At 40.4% G+C, this 25114-nt stretch overlaps 1 protein-coding gene and 1 pseudogene across 1 annotated transcript; both read right to left on the bottom strand.

The window, feature by feature from the left end:
• Positions 1–6429: 6429 nt before the first annotated feature.
• Positions 6430–7420, bottom strand: LOC142437569 (olfactory receptor 14J1-like). The gene has a single exon (XM_075540679.1). It carries the CDS (start codon positions 7366–7368, stop codon positions 6430–6432), a length of 939 nt encoding a protein of 312 aa, XP_075396794.1. The 5' UTR covers positions 7369–7420.
• Positions 7421–23654: 16234 nt separating this feature from the next.
• LOC142441372 (DNA polymerase lambda pseudogene) lies at positions 23655–24815 on the bottom strand (annotated as a pseudogene).
• Between the last annotated feature and the right edge of the window lie 299 nt (positions 24816–25114).

Below are 25114 nucleotides of genomic sequence, written 5' to 3' on the forward strand. Positions count from 1 at the left end.
ACAAAGCCCACATGGAGGAAGCACACAGACTGTGTGATCATGAGTTTTTGATGGGATCAGATATCAGGCATCAAAGAACAAAAAACCATATCATTGTTAATGAGGAGGAGTGCAGAGTGGAGACCCAAAGTCCACCTATAGGCAACTGGACATACTCTTACAGATGAGTCACAGGGAGGAGACAAGTCAGTCAGGGTGCAGTGTAGCAATGATGAAACATACAACTTTCTTTCAGTTCTTTAATGTTTCCTCCCCTCCACTATCATGATCCCAACGCCAGCTTACAAATCTGGCTAGACCCGAGGATGTACACTGGTACAGACAGGAATTGCAAACACAAGCAATACAAGGCAAATGAACGTTTCAGGACCAGTGGTGAGAGTGACGATACTGAGGGGGAGGAGGGGAGGTGGGGTAGGAAAGGGGGAACACCTTACCAGGGTCTCCATATAACCCCCTCCCTGGGGGAGGCACTGCAGAAAAGTGAGTGAAAGTAGACATTGGACATTGTGAGACATGACAAAATAATAATAATTTATGAATTATCAAGGGTTCATGTGGGAGGTGGCATGGGGAGGTAGGGGAAAAATGAAGAGCTGATCCCAAGGGCTCAAGGAAGAACAAAAATTTTTGAAAACAATGATGGCAAAAAATGTTCAAATGTGGTTGACATAATGGATGTATACAATAATTGTGATCGAGTTGTATGAATATACAAGAAAATGATTTTTTTAATTATATAGTTAAAATACATATTTAGAGTAGCTCAGAATACCTGCAAAACAGGATAATTTATTAGGACATTTAGACTCCCAAATATAAAGTGACTATAACTGATCAAATCAACATGAACTCATAAAAGTAGAAAAATCAAAACAGTCATTTGATTTATGATAAAATGAAAAACTTTCATTTTTCAATTAATTGGTGAGGTCTAATTGGATATCTATTTGGAAAAAGTGGGTAATGCAATCCACCTCATACAACATACAGATGCTATTTTCTATGCATTATAGACCTAAATGTGAAAAATAAAACAATAAACCTTGAACTCTGCTAGCTTCCAAAAAGAAAAAAACCAACAGCCCACTTGAAAGGTGGGCAAAGGACTTTAACAGAAGTTTCACAGGCGCAGAAATCCGAATGGCCAACAAACATATGAGAAAATGTTCCCGATCTTTAGCCATAAGAGAAATGCAAATTAAAACAACAATGAGGTACCACCTGACACTCTCAAAGGTAGCCCAATTCAAAAATCAGAAAGCAACAAGTGCTGGAGGGGCTGTGGGGAGACAGGAACTCTCATCCACTGCTGGTGGGACTGTAAGTACGTACAGCCACCATGGAACTCAATCTGGCGATACCTAAAACAGATGGAAATAGAGTTACCATATGACCCAGCAATCCCCCTACTGGGCATATACCCAGAAGAGGCAAGAAACAAACCAAGACCAGACATCTGTGCTCCAATGTTCATTGCGGCACAGTTCACAATTGCAAGGAGTTGGAAGCAACCCAAATTTCCATCAACTGATGATTGGATTAAAAAACTGTGGTATATACATACAATGGAGTACTACGCATCACTAAAAAGCAGTGATGAACGTATGAGGCACATAGCGGCAAGGGAAGAACTGGAGGAAATCATGCTAAGCGAGGTAAGTCAGGCACAAAAGGACAAGTACAACTTGAGCCCGCTGAGGTAAGAATTAAAAAATTTTTTTAAAAAGCAAAAGTGGCATAGGAAAAAAGCTACTGTATACAAACATTTTAGGGGTGAAGACTGTGTAGTATGGAAGAGACGAGACCAAAACCAGGGATGTACATGGTAGACAATGGTGGAGGAGGTGGGGAAAGGAAAACAAAAGGATGAATACAAGGAAGAAAAGGGTAGTGGGGTCATGGGGCATTAATCCACCCAAGGGGAGAGTATTGTTTATATCTCCACAGGGAAAGTGGGACCAGACTTCAACCCAGTGTCGCAAGGTGTGAATGCAATATCCCGGCGTGGAGGAGGGAACCAGTGGAGAGGTCTGGGAGGCTGGCCCCAGCACCATAAATTAAGTGGATTCCTGCCCCTCCCCCGAAAAGAATTTGTTCCAAAGGATGACATTGACTCTGCAGCTCCGGGAGATGAATATATCTGATCAGAGCACATGGGAGAAGATGAAGGGGCAGGAGGAGAGAGTGGAGCACAGCCTGGCCCACCAGGCCATGATGATGATGTTCCTGAGTAGAGCAGCCAGTCCACAGAGAGAACAACATGGCTGGCCCTACTATGAGACATGATGCCCCTCAGTGACTAAGGGCGATACAGGGGACAGCACTGGAAACAGTGTGGGAATTGCACCTGACCTGATCCCACCACACCAAGGCAAATCACTGGGGGAGTTCAGTGGAACAGCAAGGGAATGGAGTGGCAAGGTCCCCAGGGAATGCTGAAAGTGGACTTTGGGGCCAGGGCGTGGTGCCCCAACAGACTGGACTGGAAAACGCTCCTAAGGGCCAGCAAACGATCCCTGAAATAACTACAAGCTTTTCTCTTGTGAACTGTTTTGTTCTGTTCTTTGTCAGTGGTTTGTTTTTGTTGTTTTGTTGTCTGGTTGTATACTGTTGCTTTGTTTTCCTCTGTCTTGTTTTCGTGCATGTTAGTGTCTCCACAGGTCTGTCTGAAAAGGACAGGCTGGATGAACTATCTGGAGGAAAAACAACGGGACCGACAGTTCCGGGGGACTTGGGGTGGGGGGGATAGGGGGGGTAAGGAAGTGGTGTTAACAAACCCAAGGACAAGGGAAAAACATGGGACCCCAAATGGTAGAGAAGGGGGAGTGGCAGGCCTGGTGGGAAATGGTCAAGGGTAAGGTTGCTTAGAGAAGAGGTATACTCTAGCCCAGGTGGTGACGAAGCATGGTAGTAGGGCAGGAGGAAAGTCAAGGGAGATGGAGGAAAGAGCTAGGAGTCAAAGGGCATTCATGGAGGTCTAGACAAAGACATGTACATGCACATATATATAGGAGGATGGGGAAATAGATCTATGTGTCTATATTTATAGGTCAAGTATTAAGGTGGCGGAAGGCCCTTGGGCCTCTACTCAAACACTCCCTCAATGCATGAATACCTTCTTTTATTAAATTGGAACTCTATGATGCTCACTCTCCCGACACAACGGCTGGAGCCAAAGTGGGTGAACAAATAAATGTGGTGAAGAAAGCTGTTGGTGCCTGGCTATCAAAAGAGATAGTGACTGGGGTCTTAAAGGCTTGAAGATAAACAAGCAGCCATCTAGCTCAGAAGCAATAAAGTCGACATGGAAGAACAAACCAGCCTGTGTGATCAAGTGGTCCCAAAGGGATCAGTTACCAGGCATCAAAGAACAAAAAATCATATCATTGACTGCACACCTCCATGATAGGATTGCTGAAGACAAATGGGTGAACAAGTAAATGTGGTGAAGAAAGCTGATGGTGCCCGGCTATCAAAAGAGATAGTGTCTGGGGTCTTAAAGGCTTGAAGGTGAATAAGCGGCCATCTAGCTCAGAAGCAAATAAGCCCACATGGAAGAAGCACACCGGCCAGTGCGATCACGAGGTGCCAAGGGACCAGTTATAAGGCATCATGCAAAAAAAAAAAAAGATATAAGTGTGTGTATGTATGTGTATATATGTGTATATGTATATATATATATATATATATATATATATATATATATATATATATATATATATATACCATATTAAATGAAGGGGGAAGTGCAGAGTGGAGACCCAAGGCGCAAGTGTCGGCCACTGGAGATCCCCTCATAGAGGGGTTTAGGAGAGGAGATGGGTTAATTAGGGTGTGAGGTAGTACCGATGAAGAACACAGCTTTCCCCCAGATCCTGGATGCTTCCTCCCCCCAACTACCATGATCCGAATTCTACCTTACAGGGCTGGATAGGACAGAGGCTGTACACTGGTACATATGAGGGCTGGAGGTACAGGGAATCCAGGGTGGATGATACCTTCAGGACCAAGGGTGTGAGGGACGATGCTGGGAGAGTGGAGGGTGAGTGGGTTGGAAAGGGGGAACTGATTACAGGGATCCACATGTGACCTCTTCCCTGGGGGAGGGACGGCAGGGAGGGGGGGATGGGAGACTCCGGATGGGGCAAGATATGACAAAATAACGATGTATAAATTACCGAGGGCGCATGAGGGAGGGGGGAAAGGGGAGGGAGAGGGAAAAAAAGGGAGGACCTGATGCAGGGGGCTTAGTTGGAGAGCAAATGCCTTGAGAATGATTGGGGAAGGGAAGGTATGGATGTGCTTTATACAATTGATGTATGTATATGTATGGATGGTGATAAGAGTTGTATGAGTCCCTAATAAAATGTAAAAAAAGAAAAGAGAAAAAAATGATTAGGGCAAAGACTGTACAGATGTGCTTCATACAATTGATGTATGTATATGTATGAATTGTGATAAGAATTGTATGAGCCCCAATAAATTGCTTAAAAAAAAAGAAGAGAGACTACAGTAGTACTGGGTAACAGATGGCGCTAAAGTTAAACTCGTTCTTATTGAAGAAATGACTTCAATCATTAAAAAAAAATCAGTATTATTTTAGTAATTCTTATCTTATAGTTAGTTTTAAATATTTTCAGCCTGGATTATTCTATAATATCATTATGATATAGTTACTTGTGAATTCATTTTATCTCTACAGGCTAATTTTATTAATTAATAATATTATTTTTTAATCATTTTATTGTGGTCTCATATAACTCTTAACCCAAACCATACATACATCAGTTGTGTAAAGCACATGCATACATTCGTTTTCCTCATCATTCTAAAAACATTTGCTCTCCACTTTAGCCCATGGCATCAGCTACTCATTTTCCCCTTCCTACCTCCCTCATGAACTCTTAATAATTTATAAATTATTATTTTGTCATGTCTTACACTGTCCTAAGTCTCCCTTCATCCACTTTTCTGTTGTCGGTCCCTCTCCTCCTGAGTGTTCATCCAGCCAATCTTATTTAGACAGATCTGAAGAGATTATATCATGCACAAAAGCAAGGCAGAGCTAAACCAAGCATCCAAAAAAAAGAAAAGAAAACAACAAAAAGCCAATGACAAAGCACACAAAACAAAAACACAACAACAAGAAAGAAGAGATTGAGATTAGTTTAAGGACTGTTTGTTGGCCTTTAGGAATATTTTCTGGTTCACTTTGATGGGGTGCCAAGCCCTGACCCCAAAGTCTCTTTTTGGTATTCCCTGGGGACTTCGTCATTCTGTTCCCCTTGCTGTTCTGTTGCATGCCCTTAGTGTTTTGCCTCAGTGTGGTGGGATCAGATAGGGTAGAATTCCTATGTTGTCCCCTGTAGGGCTATGCGTTAGTGAGGGATGTCATGTCTCATTGTAGGGTTGCTACTGGCTAATTTATTTTTGCCCCTCAAATCCGAAGACATATGAATCCATTAATTCTGGAAATATTCTTATCTTAAAAATTATGTTTCTGAATAGTATTCATAACTCATTCCCTTATAAAAGGACAAGTAGATTAATATATATTTTTCCAGAACTATTAATGGATGCAATACATATCCTCCTTTTTGGGGAACCAAATAATTTTCCATGCTTTAAAAAGGAAAGTATAACCTTTTTCTTTTATTTAACCTGTGGTGGTGAGAAAACCTGAGATATCTCTTTTATTGTGTTAAATCTGTTTTTTGGAGGGTTTAATGTTTTGCATTTTATGGCCGCTTTATTTATTTTTTTAATATTGAATTTTCATCATCACATGCATATATATAATATTTTGCTTAATTTTCAAAGGCACCTTTTCTTTTGCCATACATATTATTCTTTCAGTATTATTTGTTTTTTTCTTTCATCCATTTAATAGAACAATATGTATTTGAGCCTATTACATTATTTTAAAAATATTTGTAGATGATTAATAAAATACAAATCTTTGCATCTGAAGAAGCAATGTAAATGATGTAATGAAACATTTCAGAGGGTCATCTTTGTGTATTTCTGACTGAAGCCTGTTTCCCTTGCAGAATGACATCTTAATAGGATCTCAGTGGACTCATCAATTGTCAGAGAACATTGATCCTCAGTATTTGCATACAATATAGAACTACAAACTGCAGTGTAAGCTGGAAAAATTAGGAATTACTCTCAAATTGACTAAGTACTCTGATAAAAAAGGCACAGGAAAGAGAGATTATGTTAGAGTTTATAAAATTCATTTTCATTTTTCTACACAAGGCTTTGTAGGGTGATATGTAGAGCTACAATATGAACATGAGTTGCTGATGTGTAACTGTTTTGATAGTTAATTTATACAACTTGCTCTACTATCAGTTTTTCATAGAACTTGGCCTTTCCAATATGTTTTGGTATTATATCCCAAATTGGAATTGAAAACTTGCCTCAGCAAATCAGGCAGAGTTTTCTTTCTTTGAACACCTTTCTCAGAGCAGTCTTCATGGCTTTGTTCTTTAGACTGTAAATCATTGGATTGAATGTCGGGGGCACAACTGTATAAAGAACAGTAAGCAAAAAATCTAGCACTGTTGGAGAATCAGAAGTTGGTCTTAGAAACTCAAAGATCCCAGTAGAGAAAAATAATATGACCACACACAGATGGGGTAGGCAAGTCGAAAAGGCTTTTGCTCTTCCCTCAGCAGATGGCATTCTGAGCACAGTGGTGAAGATGTGTGTGTAGGAGAGTCCAATAAAGATGAAGCATACAAACGATGCCAAGGACACGAAGGCAGAGACCCCAAGCTCCGGGATGTAGTCATTGGAGCAAGAGAGTTTCAGAAGTTGGGTGATATCGCAGAAGAACTGGTGAATGACATTGGGACCACAGAAGTGGATGGAGAATGTAGCAGCTGTGTGCATGACCCCAAAGATCAGCCCACTGGTCCAGGCAGCTAAGACTAAGTGAGCACAGGTGCTGGTGTCCATGATGATTTCATAGCGCAGTGGAAAGCAGATGGCCACATATCGGTCATAGGACATCACTGTGAGCATGGCAAACTCAGCACAACCAGAGAACGTAAGTGCAAAACATTGCAGTATGCACTCCCAGAGAGAAATATTGCCACTGTGCATGAAAGAATTACAAATGGATCTTGGTACAGTCGTGGTAATGTAGCACAGATCCCAAAATGATAGGTGCTTCAGGAAGAAATACATAGGTGAGTGGAGACTATGATCTATGGAAGTCGCAGTGATAATGAGCATATTGCCAGTTAAAGCCACCAAGTAAAAGACTAAAAATAGAGAAGCCTGTAAGAGCTCTATCTCAGGATTGCCAGCAAAAGTCACAAGAAGAAATCCACTCATCGTAGTTAAATTAGTCATAATCTTCCCCTCCTTCCCTCAAGGGAAATGCTGACTGCAAGACAAGATGGACATGCACAGGACGAACGTGCTATTTATCAGTTGAATGCCCTTGTTCCATGATGTTCAGGTAAAAAGTAATAATTACTGGTCTATCACTCTATGTACCAAATAGATTTAAATATTAATAGATATGTTAAACCATTTCAGATGACATTGACTCATTGTTATGTCATCATTTTAAGTAAAGAAAGGAAATAGATACCAGTTTATTAATGGGATATACCTCACTCTCTCTCTATCATCAAGTCGATGCCAACCCATGGCGACCATATAAAACAGAGTAGAATTGCACCAGTGTTTCTGAGACTGTCACCAACTCTTTACAGGAACAGAAGTTCCCATTTTTGTCCTGTGGATCATCTTGTTTTTCTGAACACAGACCTTGAGGAATATCGCCCAATGTGGAAGTACTAAGCCATCAGGGTTCTAATGAGACATGCAGACCATAAATCATTGTACACATTCAATTTTCCGTTCAGTTTGCACTCATGGGTGTTTTTTAAGTAATGTCTGGTGTATTATTTTCTAATAATCTCGCTTTAAATTTATATAGCACAACACACTCTGTCATTGCAATTTTATAATTCAGTTTCATGTATGAGAAAGTAATTATTAATTTATGCATATCTGTAAACATTTCCTGGGGGAAAATAGCTACATTACAAATTGATAATATACCAAAAATCACTAACCTTAACCTATTATATCCTATAAAGAGAGCTGTAACATTCTAAGTTTCTCTCAGAAAAGTGACAGCCCATATATATTCCAGTACATTGTAGTATGTTCTAGTAAATATTATATAGTATTTTTTTAGTAAAAATAAACTGCCTTATAAGCATATCAATCGATGTTTAATGTAACTGGATTAAATAAATTTAAAGCAAAAATTCGACAGTATTTCAGTGGGCCAAATGGTTAGAGATTCTGAAATAGAATACTCAGAGAGATTGAACATGAGGCAAGATGAAACAGAACCTACAGCTACAATAGTCACATGCATGAGTATTTTTAAAACACAGCCTGTATTTTAAACCAGTTAAGTGTATGCTACATATTTAATATTTTGCTGCATATTTTAATGAAAGCATGTGAATAAAACGGGTGAAGAAAATGTCTTTTTAGAATAATTACAGGAGACTGAGTGGAGAGGATAAATAAAAGTGTTTCAAATTTGCTTTCTACTGTACACACTCCGATACCCACACACATCCATACACACACTCGGACACAAAATTCCCAAACAAAATCAAGAATCAAATCCCCAAGCACCCTCACACTGCACCGACATTTTTCAGTTTGACCAAAATATTAGGCTCTGGGAGAAAGTGCAAAATTCAAATCAAACGACCAAAAATGCTGAACAAACAGCATCATTAATATACAAAATATTAATTTTACTGGACTAATTAACAGGTGATGTTCTCTATGTCTGTAAAACTTTGTCACCACATAGCTGAACTCTTAAATCTAGTTTTTGCAACGTTCCAAGAACCAGGAATGATGTTAGTTAGCTTCATTTTTTGATGCCACATCAAAATTTTCTACGAGATCTGGAACATACCATCCTCCTTATCCTCATCTAACTCGTCTGTCTGTTGGGCTTTGCTATCAAACACTTACCTTGGGAACTGTTCATCTCATTTCCTAAGGCTTGTGAAGCTGTCAGCAACAAGAAGATGGCTTAATATTTCAGGAAACATTTTTGTGAATGGTTTGGCTTCTGCATGACCAGTAAGAGCAAATGTGTTAACAGAGAGGGGAGCTTGTACCTTGAAATAGTTGAAATGAAATGAATGGTGTTCCATCCCCTTTAATCATGTTTATCTCTTCAATACCAGAGGTAATCTTCACAGGCAATTTTAAAGAGATCTCTGAAGCTTTTTATCATCAACTGTAGCTCTTCAAGGTACAGCCTTCATACTTCTGTGAGCTGTACCCTTGTCCCCTATCTGGAACTGAGATTGAAGTCCAGCTACATTTCTTGATTCATGCTGATGGTAAATCTGAAGCAGGGAGCGTCCCTCAAACACCAGCATGCAGCAAGAGCAAGAGGGCTGCCTTAGTGGAGACAGAGAAGACCAAAATGGGGCATTAAAAAAATCATTTTATTTGGCACTCATACAACTCTTATCAAAATCCATACATGCATCCATTGTGTCAAGCACATTTGTACATCTGTTGCCATCATCATCATTTTCAAAACATTTTCTTTCTACTTGAACCCCTGGGATCAGCTCCTCATCTACCCCACCCCCCGCATCCCCAATCCTCCCTCAATCAAGAACCATTGAAAGTTGATATTTTTTTCTCATGTCTTACACTGACCACTGTCTCCCTTTACCCACTTTTCTGTTGTTAGAATTATGTGTACGTCATGGGACATTTTAATGTTTACTTTATGAAAAGTGTTTTTCTGACACTAGAATATCTTGACGTATCATTTTCCTTCCCATATTTTCTAGCATGTTTAAGCAACCTATCTGTGATATCTAGTGTAAAAAGGACCTCGTACATCTTATAACTCATTCTTAAGGTCAGTGAACCATAAAAATAGAAGAAACAGTAAATGATGCCATCCCATGGTTCATTCATCCACCATGTGCTTTTTGATCACCGCACAAAGAAACATATTGCTGGGGAGATGGGATTTGAACCCCACAGAAGGGTTCTGTAATATAAACAGTTTGCAACTTAATTGTGTGGATTCATAATTTTCCTTTAAATATTTGGCATCTTCTGCTAACTTTTACATTTCAGTTTTTATGAATCAAATAACAGGGGGCTTTATCATATCCACTCAAGCTCTGTAATTTATTGGCTTTCCATGATTTAGAAAATTTCCCTTCTGTAGTCCAAAAACACTCACTAGAACATACCCAGGAACCTCCCCTCCCTAAGCTTAGGTAGACCTTGTCAGTGTGAGGAGCCACTACGTAGGAGGTTCTGCGATGTCCATGAGTGACGCATACTCTGAAAACCTGGTCTGTGGAGAGACGAAAATAAGGCCCTATTAATCTTCCTTTGGCCGCAGGAGGTGAGGTGACTGTGTTCCTCTGGCAGGAGCAGAGAGATCCCAGGGTGCTTAGGGCATTTGGGACTCCATGTAAATACCTTGAGGTCAAATTGAACAATTACATGGAGATTCCTGTGCAATGTATTTCTGTTGAGCTGAACTAATGATAAGGTCTCATTACTGGAAAGTTTAGCTTATTGGTGTTCATCAGCAAAATTATTGAGAAGTATTTTAAACTGTCATTTAGATTCAGGAACTCACAACAAATAATGGCAATCTCTGTAGGTCGATACGTTTATTGCAAAGTAAATGCATTTTTACATTAATAGTGTCTATCTTTTGACTTCAATAAAAAAACAAGAAAACTGAACTCAGTTATTGTTAGATTTATAATTTAGATAACTCAAAGAATCTTGAAGAATTAGATTAATACAATCATGGAATTTAATACATTTAAGAAATCATATTGACTAATGTGTACTCAAATTAAAAGTTCATTTTTCCACTTCTATGTAGGTAGTTTATCATCTATTTTCTGTTTGAATTCTTAATGAAAGTTTCTTGGTTGAAAGATGAAAAAGATACAAGAGCCATTTTTTATGTCATATGATTAAGATCAAGACTCTTGGACACTCCATGCAAGACTACAAAGACCCTGAATATCTTAAAGATAAACTTCATAGACTTTTTCTTGCAAAAATAAAAATATTTTTAAAAAAACAGAAGTGTGTCTATAATAGAGTCATTCAAAAGCATTGAAATTGTGCCCTTGTCCAAACATCAGACATCTATCAGTAAAAAATTTTCACCATACTATCAATTAAAAATACAAAGCGACTGTGGTAGTTACATATTTTCAACTCGACTTGAAGATATATAAAAATATAGGGGTGGTATTCAATCTGTCAATGAGGTCACAGACTGATGCGCCTCCTTGTGGATGTGGCCTTCCATAAGGAGAATTCTGAGAACTTCTCCCCTTTCTCACTGTCTTCACCTACTTGTTAGTGAGTCACAGTGGGACTTGCTAGAGCCCTGTGATGCTACCACTGCCATTGGATCCATAAGACTTTGCACCCACCAATGGGTGATCTTCCTGAATTCTGCATCATTGCATGTGGTTGCATGAGTGTGAAGAGGGACTTATGGACTAGTATTGGACTTAGGGACTTGAGTGGGACAGGGCTGAGATGTTTTCTTGATACAAAATTACTTTTGGATATACAGATCTCTTTTATGCACATGTGAGTGTCTGTGGATTTGTTTCTCTAGTCAATCCAACCTGACACACCAAGCTTATATTTTTACTTTTACTTAACAGAGCATGGTACAATTGAAAAATACAACTGCACATTTCTTGCTTCAACTGATGAAAATCGGTCTATGGTGCACTTGCTCAAAGTAATTTTTCCTAATTCCTTCTCTTCTGTATTCAGCAGACTAAGACCACACAGTTTGCCTTGACCAGGGAAGCTCTCCGATATGATATTACTGGTTTAACTTGAAGAGTGATCTCTGATGGAAGCAATGGAAACTGTGATGGTGAATGGAAACTGCTCAGCAGCACACCTCTTCAAGTGGTGCTCAGGGCACAGTGCTTCACCTCCTGCACCTCCAGTGTACCTCTGCTTATGACATGCAAAGATGTTGCCTCACCATATCCTTTTATTTTTATATATTGTGTGCTACGATGTATTTACCCATTTGTATGCTTGTTTCACCAGTTTTATTGGCATATACTTAGCATACGCTGCAATCTAATGGTTTGAATCTATTAAATAGAGTTGTGCAATGATCATCCCAATGAATATTTGAACATTTTCTTCATTCTTGATGTTAGGTCGAAGCCTGAGAGGAGACGGTCTCAAAGAAAGCTGTGAAGCAAATTCCAACAAGATCATATAAAATCTTTATACAAGAGGTATTTAAGGACAAATTCTAGAATATTTTCAGGTTGTTTTCAAAGAACTTTTTGAAGTCGTCTCATTAATTCTAAAGAGAATTTAACCATCGTCTTTCATTCCATGAACCTGAATGTAAAGGGCAGAATTAGACAATGGTTTCTGTGTAGATTTGAGACAGTTGCTCTGTGACTGTTCTATGTCTTCTGATTTCCTTTTTAGGAATGGGATCATCTGTTGAAGTTATGCTATGCTTACTTTACCATTGTGTGTTTAGTGTTCAATGAAGAGAAAATTTGACTCCTTAGCAGCTAAAAGTTCTTTAGATGTTTAAGGAAACATACTTCAGGAACTATATGCAGGAAAGTCATTTGAACTTTGACAGTCTGAAAAGACCTGCACTTTGAACTGTTGCTGTAATGTGATGAAATTTTAGGAAACCTAATAGGAGAAATTAGTGTTTTCATTTGAGGGTCCAGTGTAAACTAGTTGAGGCAGGTGGTGGGACTGCACTGGATTAAGAATGTCCACAAAGTCAATGTCCTCTTCTCCCTGAGAGAAAACCACTCGTTGTTGAACTGACTCCAAGGTCTACTGATTCTGTGTGTGTTAGATAAGAATCATGCTCCATAGATTTTTCAATGGCCAATTCTTCTGAAGTCGATTGTCAAGCCTTTCTTCCAAAGCAATTCACAGTGGATTCCAACCTCTGACCTTCCACTTAGAGCGTGAAAACCATTTAGGCCATTCAGGGAGTCAGGTGGGGTCTATTTTATACTCAGCTAAAGCAGGAAAGTCATGTCAGTGTGCCAACACAGGATGGGAGAGCTAATGTTAATGCCATTTCTGGGCCTAAATTAAAAAGCAAAATAAAACATTAGAAGGTTCTACCTTGGGCTGCTATTCCCAGTGTTATCATATTTAAAAATGCTGAGATTTCTCTGTTGAAAAGGCATAGGCCAACCACATTGGGAAGCTAGGGATAAGGGAAAGAGCTAGAGCCAAAAACCACTCTGTTAACTTCCACCTGTTTAATACCAAGTCATCCAAGCCATCTCAGCGGTGGCCCTGGACATAGTCACTAAAGTCAACAGTGATTCCTGGCTGCACTCTTCCCTCAGAACCAGGCACTGTGCTTACATAAAGGGTGTAAGGCACTAAACCTTGGGATACCAGTTTTTTATTAATCAACCGCACCAGAAGCCTTTCCGAGTCTCTGTAGTTGAGAGTCTCTATGCAGATTGTACCCTGTGACCAATTCTCACCAACAAAAACGTGAGATGAAATGACCTAGGACTGCTACTTTGAGACAGTTCAGAGCACAAGCTACTTTATCCACAAAACTCTCTGTCATCAACAAACACAGAATCTGAGGAACATTAAAGGCAAAATTAGAAAAAGAAAGGAAAGGACAGCGATTAGATTTTCCCCCTGGGGTTGCAAAAGTGAATGATGACACTTTGAATAATCAGTTTAGCGGTTCAATATTTTTCATGCTATCCTTGGTCAGGGTGTCTGTCTTTCTAAAAGTTATACATGTTGGAAACCCTCATCCTTTTAAGGGAGTACAGGCAAATCTTTTTTAAAAGCCCTGGTTGGATGCTGGGTTAGGAGTAGTGCTTCTAACTCCAAGGTCAGCAGTTTAAAATCCCCAGCCGCTGTACAGGAAAAGATAAGGCTTTCTACTCTGATGAAGATTTATAGTCTTGCAAACCCACAGGGCAGTCTGCGTTGCCCTATAGGGGCACTGTGAATCAGGATTAACTTGATGGCAGTGACTGTGTGGTTTGGTCTAGGTACTATAAGGGGAAAAAAAACACCACTGCCTACGCCCACTGCCAGCTAGTGGATTCCGTCTCATAGAGATCCTACATAAATTATCTGAAGCTGTGAATATTTATAGGAGAAAATAACTGCATCTCTCTCAGATGGGTGGCTGATGGATTTGCACTGCCCACCTTGTCACCCAATGCTTCTCTCACAACGCCAGCAGGGCTCCCGAAATAAAAGATCATTTTAAACAACAGTAGTTGATTTTCTTCATCTGAGAATATAGATTTGGTTCGATGTGTCAGCTTCCTGATCCCTTTCTGAGCTGCATCCATGGAAGTGTGATAGTAAAATAAGTCATGTCTGTCAGACAGTATTCCAAGAACTAAATAGAACTCATTGCCATTGAGTTGATTCGGACTCACTTTGGCAGCTCAGAGTACAAATGCCCTATCGGGTGGGTATCCAAGCTGACAGCCACCGTGCCAGGGGGAGGCGGTACCTCACTGTACTTCTGATTTGCTTCTCCTTTACGATCCATCATCTCAAGCATCTCCTCATGCATTTCTAGCATCTGAATGTCTTCTTTGAAGAAGTGTCTGTTCATGTCTGTTTCGCTGTTGTTGATGCTGAGCTGTTGGAGTGTTCTATAAATTTTAGAGATCATTTTGTTATGTTTCTCTGGTGATTTTCCTCGGTTCTTGCTTCTCAATGTCGGAAGAATTCACATGACAGAAGCACTTTTGCAAATGCAAGCAACTTTTATGATGGAAAGGGACGTTTCCTGTATTGCACTCTCCGAAAGTGCACACTGTTCCTGGAACGCATACAAGGCCGGGACAGGAGAGTTGGAGAGCTCACAACTGCAGATGGTCACTTCAGGGAGCCGAAGAACCGGATGAAAAGAATATGAAACAGGAGCGTGCGAATCGAAGTGTGCAGAACCAAAAGCCGGAAATCCCAAGAGGCCAAGAGTGGGCACAAGCCAAGGGCCCTCCATTTCTCCTCCTCCTACATTACTGGAGGAGGCGTGCTTGGGGGTACTGGTTGACCTTATTGACTGAGTTCAGGTGCACCTGTGTGATGTCTCATCACTGGTGCCTAAGTGTTTTCCCCTAGGGTATGATGGGTGCCTGACTTTCCTGAAACCCCTTTCTGGTGGTCTTGCCAGCTGATCTCCACTAGTGTGCGCTTTATCTCTAATCTAGCTACATATCAAATTCAGTGCCAACTATGTCGTTGTCTAAATCTATTCTCAATCTGTAGGTCCTCTTCATATTCCTCTTGTAAAGTCTTTTATTGAACTTAAGTTTTTTTTTTTGGCGGGTACCTTAGTTTTCTAGTTTATATTATATAACTTTAAACAATTATATATTTACAACTCTATGTATTGTTTTAAAATTTTAGTCCTTTCTCTTTAAAATATAGATGATATGCCAAATATAATTTTTGATTCTATAACCCACTAAGCAGTATTTTATATGAGTAAATAAATCTGTCTGGGAAAATAAAACTTGTGCTATGCTTTTGAAAAATTAAAACATGAGGTTTTTATTAAAATATAGAAAAGCCTCACTACTGAATAATTCCTCTTGGTGGGATTGCAAAACTTATAGATTTCTGATTTGTCATTGACAGTGTCTAGAAAGCAAGACCTGGTAAATTTAGGATGAGGATAAAAATGTGAGAAGCAATGTGCCTTCCTGACTTCAGTCTGAATACATTCAAGAAACAGAAAATCTGGCTTACATCATGGGCATGTTTGGCTCTTATCAAAGATCAGTTGTCTGTGTCCTGCTGATGTCATTATACCATGTGGTTTTGACAAATGAGGCTGTATAACGTGTGCGAAAGTCAGGTAAAGCAAGCCCTCCCACTGTGTCCTTCTTCTTGAGTTCTCTGTTAATTCTGGGCTTCTTCCTTCTCTATATGAAGTTGGTAATCAGCTTTCCATTTCTTTGAAGAAGTATGAGGGTAATTGTATCGGGATTGCGTTAAACTTATGTGCCTTGGGCAGAACTGATATCTTTACAATATTGAGGCTTCCAATACACGAGAAGGGGATATCCTTCCATTTGTTGAGGTCACTGTTGGATTTTTTTTGTAATGGTGTTCTGTAGTTTTCCTCATATAAATCTTTTGTTCTTTCAGTCAGGTATATCTCTAGATATTTCAATTTGTGTTTGGCTATTATGAAAGGTAACACCTTTTTGATCTCCTCTTCTGTGGTCTTATCTGATGTGATAGCAGTCCAATAAACTTCTGTTTGTTGATCTTGTATCCAGCCCCTCTCCCATATTCCTTCAATTGCTACCAGTACTCCTCTTTTGAAGCTTTTAGGATTTTCCATATATAAAATCATATCATCTGCAAATTACAATAGTTTAATCTCTTCCTTCCCCAGGCGAATACCTTTGATGTCTTTTTCTTTCTTTCTTTTTGCTATGCTGTTGGCTAAAACCTCCAGTACAATGTTAAATAAGAGTGAGGACAAAGGGCATCCTTGACTGGTCCCCCTTTTCAGTGGGATTGTGTTCATCTTTTCTCCATTGACTATCACATTGGCTGTTGGTTTTTCACATATAACTTGTATTATGTTGAGGAATTTTCTTCCATTCCTGTCTTCTTTAGTGTCTTCAACAGGAATTGGTATTGTATATTATGGAATGATTTTTTTCACTCATCTATCGATATTATCAAGTAGTTCTTACAGTTTTTCATGTCAATGTGGCAAATGATACTAATGGTCTTTTATATGTTGGACCATCCCAGCATCTCTTGTATGAATCCCACATGGTCATGGTGTATTACCTGTTTTTTCTACTTCTGTATTCTATTGGCCATTATTTTGTTAACGATTTTTGCATCAATGTTTATTAAAAATATTGATCTATAGTTCTCGATTCTTGTGGGATCCCTGCCCGGTTCCAGTATCAGGGTTATACTAGCTTCATAAAAGGAGTTCGGGAGTTTTCCATCTTTCACTATGTTCTTGAAGTTTGTGTAGGATTGGTATCAGTTTTTCCCTGACTGCTTGGTAGAATTCTCCTGTGAACCTGTCTGGTCCTGGGGATTATTTTTGTTGGTAATCCCTTGATGACCTTGTCTATTTCCTCTATTGCTATAGGTCTGTTGAGATTCTTAACATCCATTGGGGATAGTCTAGGAAGGATTGTGTTTTCAAGAATGTGCCCATGTCTTCCAAGTTGTTGAATTCATTGGAGTACAGTCCTTCGTATTACTGTGTGATTAACCTTTTGATTCCATTAGGGTCTATTGTAATGCCCCCTCTTTCATTCCTCATCATTGCTATTGCAAATTGTTCCCTCCTCTCTTTGGTCAGATTTGCCAGCAGTCTGTCGATCCTGTTTATCCTTTCAAAGAAGCAACTTTTAACAGCATTAATTTCTTTCCATACTTTTATTTACCTTCTTCTGAATCTTAGCCCTGATGTTTACTATTTTTTTCCTTCGCTACTAGTAGGATTGTCCTGTTGATTCTGCTCCAGTTATTGTAAAGTTTATGCCAGCATATCAATCATAAGTCTCTCTTCCTTTTTCATGTGTGAATGTATTGCTATAAAACTTCCTCTGATAACTGTATTTGCTGTGTCCCATAAGTTTTGGTATACCGGGTTCTCTGTCTCCTTGGTTTCTAGAAATTTCCTAATTCATCTCTGATCTGGGAAAGTATGCACTCCTTTTGCAATAGAGTTTTCCATCCTCCAATTTTTTGCTCTTGTTTTCTTCATCTTCTATTTCAAGATTTCCAGCTTTATGGTACAGTGGTCATGGAGGATAGTCTGTATAATATCAATGGGCTTAAATTTACGTAGACTTGAATTATGACCCAGTATGTGGTCGATCTTTGAATATGTGCCATATTGGCTTGGAAACAATGTGAATCTTTTTATTTGTATGAAAAGTCCTGAAAATATCTATTAGGTCAAATTGTCTAATTGTAGTGTTTAGATTTCTAGCCTTCTTATTGAGTTTCTTTCTCTGTGATCTATCTTTCTCAGAGAGCAGTGTATTGAAGTCACCTACTATAATTGTTGAGCCTGTGATTTCTTTTTTCACCTTTATGAGCGTTTCATTGATGTATTTAGCAAATCTCTCGTTCAGCAATATGTGCTTAAAATGCTTAGTGGTTGTGTACTGTGCCCTTCAGCATTATATATTGTCCTTCATTGTCTCTTTTAAAAAAAAAACATTTTATTAGGGGCTCATACAACTCTTATCACAATCCATACATGTACATATATCCATTGTATAAAGCACATCTGTACATTCTTTTCCCTAATCATTTTCTTTTTTTCCTCCTCTTTTCTTTTTTTACATTTTATTAGGGACTCATACAACTCTTATCACAATCCATACATATACATACATCAATTGTATAAAGCACATCCATACATTCCCTGCCCCAGTCATTCTCAAAGCATTTGCTCTCCACTTAAGCCCTTTGCATCAGGTCTTCTTTTTTATTTCCCCTCCCTCCCTGCTCCCCCCACCCTCATATGCCCTTGGTAATTTATACATTGTTATTTTGTCATATCTTGTCCTATCCAGAGTCTCCCTTCCCCCCCTTCTCTGCCGTCCCTCTCCCAGGGAGGAGGTCACATGTGGATCCTTGTAATCAGTTCCCCCTTTCCAACCCACTCTCCCTCCACTCTCCCAGCATCGCCCCTCACACCCCTGGTCCTGAAGGTATCATCCACCCTGGAGTCCTTGTGCCTCCAGCTCCCATATGCACCAGTGTACAACCTCTGCCCTATCCAGTCCTGCAAGGTAGAATTCAGATCATGGTAGTTGGGGGGAGGAAGCATCCAGGATCTGGGGGAAAGCTGTGTTCTTCATCAGTAGCTCTTTGTCTCTTTTTATGGTTTGCACCTTGAGGTCAATTTTATCAGAGATTAGGATTACAACCCTGCTTTTGAATTGCTATTTGTTTGGTATTCCTTTTTCCAGCCTTTGATTCTCAGCCTATTTTTTTCTGTGGTCTTCAGATATGTCTATTTTAGGCAGCAGATTGATGGTTTGTTTTCTAAGCCAGTCTGCTAGCCTCAGTCTTTTAATGCCGAAGTTCATTCCATTGATATTCAGGATTTTTTTTCTCCATCTGTGGACTCTGTTATGTCAGCTTATATCTTTTGTGTCAAGTGTTGTTCTACCTCCCTTTCTTATCAGTGTGTTGTTCGTGTGTGTGTGTGTTTGATTTTTACTTCTTTCCACCCATAAGCCAATGCTATCCTGCAGGCTGTTTTCTCTTTGTTGCCCTCTGGGTGGGGTTATTATATGTAGCAGCCTTTTATTTATGATTGGTGAGTGATGTTCTTCTGCATGTACTGGATTGGCAAGGATTTTTTGTAGGACTGGGTCTTTTCTAACGTATTCTTTGAGTTTTTCCTTGTCTGTGAAGACTCTGACTTCTCCATCCATCTTGATCAATAATTTGTCTGGGTAAAATATTCTTGGATTTGTGTTATTTTCCTTCAATTTTTGGAATATGTCACTCCATTCTCTCCTCTTCTTCATAGTGTCCGCAGATAGGTCTGAGCATATTCTTATTTGGGAAACTTTATGTGATTGCTTGTTTTACCCTAGATGCTCTCATGATTTTTCCCCCTGTCCCCAAAGTCCAATAGCTTAACTATTATGTGCCTTGGTGACTTCTTGGTATTCAGTCTAACTGGTGTTTTTTGTGTCTCCTGAATTGTTTCCTTGTTTTCATTCAGTAAGCTGGGGAAGTTTTCTTCCAAGAATTCTCTCACTATTTTTGCAGATTATTTCTTTGTTGTGCCTTCCTCTGGCAATCCAATTATTCTGAGGTTGTTTCTCTTCATAGCATCAGATATATCGTTTAGGTTTTCTTCAGCTTCTCTGATGCTCTTATTAAATTTTTGTTCATGTTTGTTAAAGTCTGCTCGTCTGTCATCTAGATCACTGGTGCAGTTCTCTGCCTCCTCTAGTCGATTGGGGACATCCATGGGTCTGCTACTGGTGTTTGTTATCTCATCCTGAAATTCTTGTATTTTCTTTGGTGTATGGACCCCTCTATCATTTCATCCTTTTTCTGAATTGTTTCCCTCATACCCTATATGACTCCAAGTACCATTCTGAAAATTTATTTCTGTGGCAGATCAATGTCTGCTCCATCTGTGCACATTGTTAGGTTCAGGACATCTTCTACCATTGCCTTTTGTTTCTCCTGTTTTATTCATTGAGGTCATTGGGGCTGATTTCTGTTTGCGTTGGGTTGTTTTAGAAAAGCCAGGTGCCCACCTGTACACAGCTGGACACCCCTTCCAGAGGGGTAGTGAGGAGGAGATGGGTCACTCAGGGTTCAGTGTAGCAACAATGAAACTCAAAACCTTCCTCTAGTTCCTGAACGCTTCCTCCCCTCCCAATCATCATGACCCCAATTCTACCTTGCCTTGCGGACCTGGTTATACCAGAGGATGTGCAGCGGTCTAGTGGGGATCTGGAGGCACAGGGAATCTAGGACAGGCGAACCCCTCAACACCAGCGGTGGGAGTGGCGACACCAGGAGGGAAGGGCGTGTAGAAAGGGAGAACCGATCTCGGAGATCTATGTGTAACCCCCTCTCTGGGAGATGGGCAATGGGGAGGTGGGTGAGGGGAGACGCCGGGGAGTGTAAGATAAAATATAATAATTATTTATAAACTATCAAGGGACCAGGGGTGGGATCGGGGAGGGAGGGGGGTAGGGGGAAAAAAAGGGAAACCGAGCTGATTCCAGGAACCCAAGTGGAAGGTGAATTATGAGAGTGACGAGTGCAACGAATATATAAGGGTGCTTTGCTCAATTGATGTATGTACAGATTGTGATAAGAGCCTTATGAGCCCCAATAAAAAGATTTTTAAAAAGAAAGAAAAAAAAAGAATGATGAGGGCAATGAATGTAAAAATGCGCTTTACACAATTGATGCAAGTATGGATTGTGATAAGACTTGTATGAGCCCCCAATAAAATGATTTAAAGAAAAAAAAAAAAAGAAAAGCCAGGTGCCATTTTTCCAGGGAGTAGTAGAGCACTGGCTCTTTCTGGATGACTCGTAGTAATGCTTCTTTGAACTCCCTGCAGGCAATTTCACTATGGAATTGGCCCACTACTTTATGCTACTTTGGCTTCTCTCTTTCCCTAGTCAACCAGTATTCTGTTATTTGGCGGGCAAGTTGGATGGTCCTCTCAGGGGACTCAATTTGTTTTGTTATGGACCCACAAGGATGGTGGTATACTGGGTTATCTTACAAGAAGTCATGATGGTGTGGCCCACAATGACTTGGGGTACTGCAGAGGATGTGTATGCGTGCCCACTGCGAGGGGAGTGCCATGAAAATCTGGTGAGTTTCCTGCTATGGTGTATAGCATCTTGAATGGTGGGTTGAATTGCCCTGGTCATGTACATAGCTGCAGAAATTAGACAAAATTTCCTGCAGCAGTGTGACACATTGGTGAGTGTTTCGTAAGCAGTCTTAGGCCTTGTGAGGCACTATGGCCAGTGGGAGGAAATTCCCTCAGTCACGTGGGACAGCACAGTAGGGATAGGAGTTGACCCCTGACACACAGGCAGGATTTCACTCAAAGAAGTGGGGCAGGATTTCTCAGCCAAATGTCATTCATTGCCAAGTGCAGATGGGCAGAATTTCCCCTGAAGATGATGGGCAGGAAGAGGGTGAAAAGCTCCCAGATGGATGGAGGACATACAGAAATGCCTTAGGCTGAGGGGTGTGGTCCTGAGGTAAGCAGTGGTGTGTGAAAGAATAGGGAAGAGAAAAGGGGGGGGGGGGAGCTAAGCCTGCTGCGACTGGGGGTGGGGGGGCATGGGGACAGAGAGAAGTACGGGAAACAAAAATGACAATATAGCTAAGACCTGATCCCTGACCATGGTGCTAGCGTGGTTTAATCCTTGCTCTGAGGTGGTGGCAAGCTGTGACTGTGTTGAGATAAACCTCCTGTGCTTGCCCCAGATGAACCTGACTCAGGCTGAGACAGTGGTGGGGCAAAGGTGAAACCCTAGCTGGCCTCCACTGTGATAAGCCAAAAGACCACAGTCTCTCAAAACCTAGTGGACCCGTGCCTACTTGTGTTTATGATGCTCCTGCTGCAACCTGGCAGTATGGAGGTTCCCTCTTAATAACTCTCCCAAGCTGACATCTGCACAGTGCCTCTGGTATGATACTCAGTTGCTGTCTTCCTGGAAGTCTGCCTAGTTAAATATTTGCTTTGGAATTCTTAATATTTTAAAATAAGACACCTTAATTTTTTTTATTTTGTACATAAATTATGTAGTTATTCTTGTTTATTAGATTTAGAGTTTTATTTCCATGTTAGGTTCATGTTTACATGTAACGTGAGATAGTCAGATTTGACTCTACTTTGTCTCCATTGTAGTCAGAAAAATGAGCTATTGTCTTTTTCTAGATGTGTGATGCTATTTCTATAACATTTCACATCCTGATAAGTTTGTAGTTGGCATTTTCACTCTTTAGTTGGTTCTGTTCATTTATTTCCCTTTCCTGTAACAGTAAAAACTTATAAATTATTATTACTTTTGTGTATGTAAATTTTAATGTGTTGTACTGATTGCATTTTACCTTTATGCTATTTTGTAAACATTCATTGAAGAACAAAAATAAATCAAAAACCCAAAATTGATTTATTTTTGGTGACAATATGTACAAACATCCACTCACAATTTCTACACAGTTGAATAAACTTAGTTATAGACTTAGAATTTTATTATCATTCTTAGTATCTTAGAGTAAAATAGACCCTGAATTCAAATATATTTTATAGAGACCTCTTCCTTAAGACTTCAACAGGACTCAGTCAAGAAAAAAGAATTCATCCAGATGAAGATAATAATCAATATAAGGCCAAAATGGAGTCTGTGGTAGGCTGGTTGTCTAGAGAATAAAATCTGTGACACTCATATATATATCAAGAAGTAATTTTATATCAAGAAGTAAATTTATACCAAGAAGGCATGCCTGACCAGTCCAAATCAAGTTCATGAGTCCAATCAGGGTACTCTTCAGCGTCACACAGCTAGTGTCAGGTAATACAAAGATGATGTGGGGAGCAGTGGAGATGTCAGCCCAGTGGATGCAGTCATGTCTCTCCATGGTAGGACTCTGACAGCTCTTTAGGTCTGTGGCCACCTCTGGAGACAGACACAGAATCCAAGAGAGGAGAAAGGCAAAGGGAAAGAGAAAGGGAACTTGCTAGTTCTCTTGCACCTAAAGGCCACATCCCCAAAGAAGACTCATCAGGCTATGACCTGCATGATAGCTTGGACTCCAACCCTACACTTTCAGATAGGTTCAAGTTGATATTAAATCTAATCACCAGAGGGTCCCAAGAATTCATAGCCATTCAGATATATATAGACAATGGAAAACAAAAGGAAATCCTTTAAAAAAATCTATTTGGCTACAGATAAATTCATTATTGTCATAAACAAAAGCAGGAAAGAGACAATGATACAGATACTGAAGCACTAGATTACAAGACTGGTTCTGGGAATCTTAGACTACCTAGTTACTTGGTGGGACCAAACATGGGGGTGGGTGACCAGCATGTCCCTGTTGCCACAGGTGGCCTCTCCTAGTGTTATGAACCCCATGCTGCACATAGCAGCCCTGGGTTGAGAGACTGGTTGATCCCTCATCATGTGCTGGATCTCTGTAGCCTCCTCTCTGGGCAAACAGTTCAGGATGTTGGAGAAGAGCCCCAAGATAGCGACACTCTCAGTGATGTGTTCTATCTTCTGTAGGTGCCTGCCCTCCAGGATCTTGAGGATCTTCTTTCTCCATCTTCTTCTCAGTCCAAGGGATTCCATAGGCCTCCTAGAAGGAGGTAATGGGATTGATAAATCTCTTGAGGGCATTGTGAATAACTGAGGACTCTCAATTTGTCTCCTTGAACAATGTAGAATTCGGCAAGCACTTTCAGATTCTAAGTGATGTGGGGATTGTGGTTGGTGATCTTTTGGTTCAAAGGATGTGCACAGGCCCACTTATCCAAAGGCTGAGGCTGCACTAGGTCCATCATCTCCTGTGAGGGTGCGGTCACTGATACGGGTTTCGAGAACAGCTGTGCTAAACTGGGTCTCTTCTCCATCATTGATTTCATTATTAGAGCCAGGTTGGGTTAGGGGCTTGGCACCTTTTCTGTCTTCCAGAAAGGAGATAAGGGTCTGGTAATGAGGAAGAAGAGGAGGAAAGAAAGAAATGTCTTGAGTAGCACCTCATGGGCACCAGAGGGAGTAGAAGAGTCTTCGGCGGCCCAGTTGGGCTGTGGTTGATCCAAGTACCTGTGAGGGATGAATGTGCTGAATCTGACTGTGTCCAGAAGTTAGAAGCTCAGCCAGGCTGACTTCACCAGTTGGGCACCTGGAGGCAGCCAGGGCAGTTTAATGAGATGACATGCTCAATCACATCCACCACAAAGTGAATGACCCCTGATGCCTGGGCAGGGCACATCTGGCCACCATGCTGGACAAGCTATTTCTTAAAGGGTTCACGCAGGCTCATCCAAGGATAGTGGGCACAACATGAATGTGCAGGGAACTCAATCACTCTGCTACTTCTCCTTGCTCCTTCTTGAGGATATTTTCAAGGGCTTTTCATGATGGATTAGCAATAACTTTCTTCAGCTTAGTCAATCCCTTCAGGATGCCCTTGTGGTCCATGGGGTGGGGCTAGAACCTGGAGTTTCTGCCTCGGGGTTGATCCTGGTCACAGTCCTACAAACCAGAGTCCTAGGGGAAGGAAGAAGGCAGGGATGGTGGGAGGTTTTCACAGGGCAATAGAGAACATCATTCCTCACACAGGTTTTGCTACAAAGGATCTGTTGCCTCATACTCTCCTACCCAGTTCCAATGGGTTTTACCCAAAGGGATGGTAGGCTGAGAAACAGAGATGAAACGTTAGGAAAGACTTGGGCTCTCAAGAACTGTGAGGATAGGAAAACACGTGCACATAAACCCCA

The sequence above is a fragment of the Tenrec ecaudatus genome, chromosome 1 (genome assembly GCF_050624435.1).
Source record: "Tenrec ecaudatus isolate mTenEca1 chromosome 1, mTenEca1.hap1, whole genome shotgun sequence".
Lineage (NCBI taxonomy): Eukaryota > Metazoa > Chordata > Mammalia > Afrosoricida > Tenrecidae > Tenrec > Tenrec ecaudatus.

Bases quoted from the DNA above. Each gene is read 5' to 3' on its own strand.
- LOC142437569 (XM_075540679.1), bottom strand. From the start codon at position 7,368: ATGACTAATTTAACTACGATGAGTGGATTTCTTCTTGTGACTTTTGCT.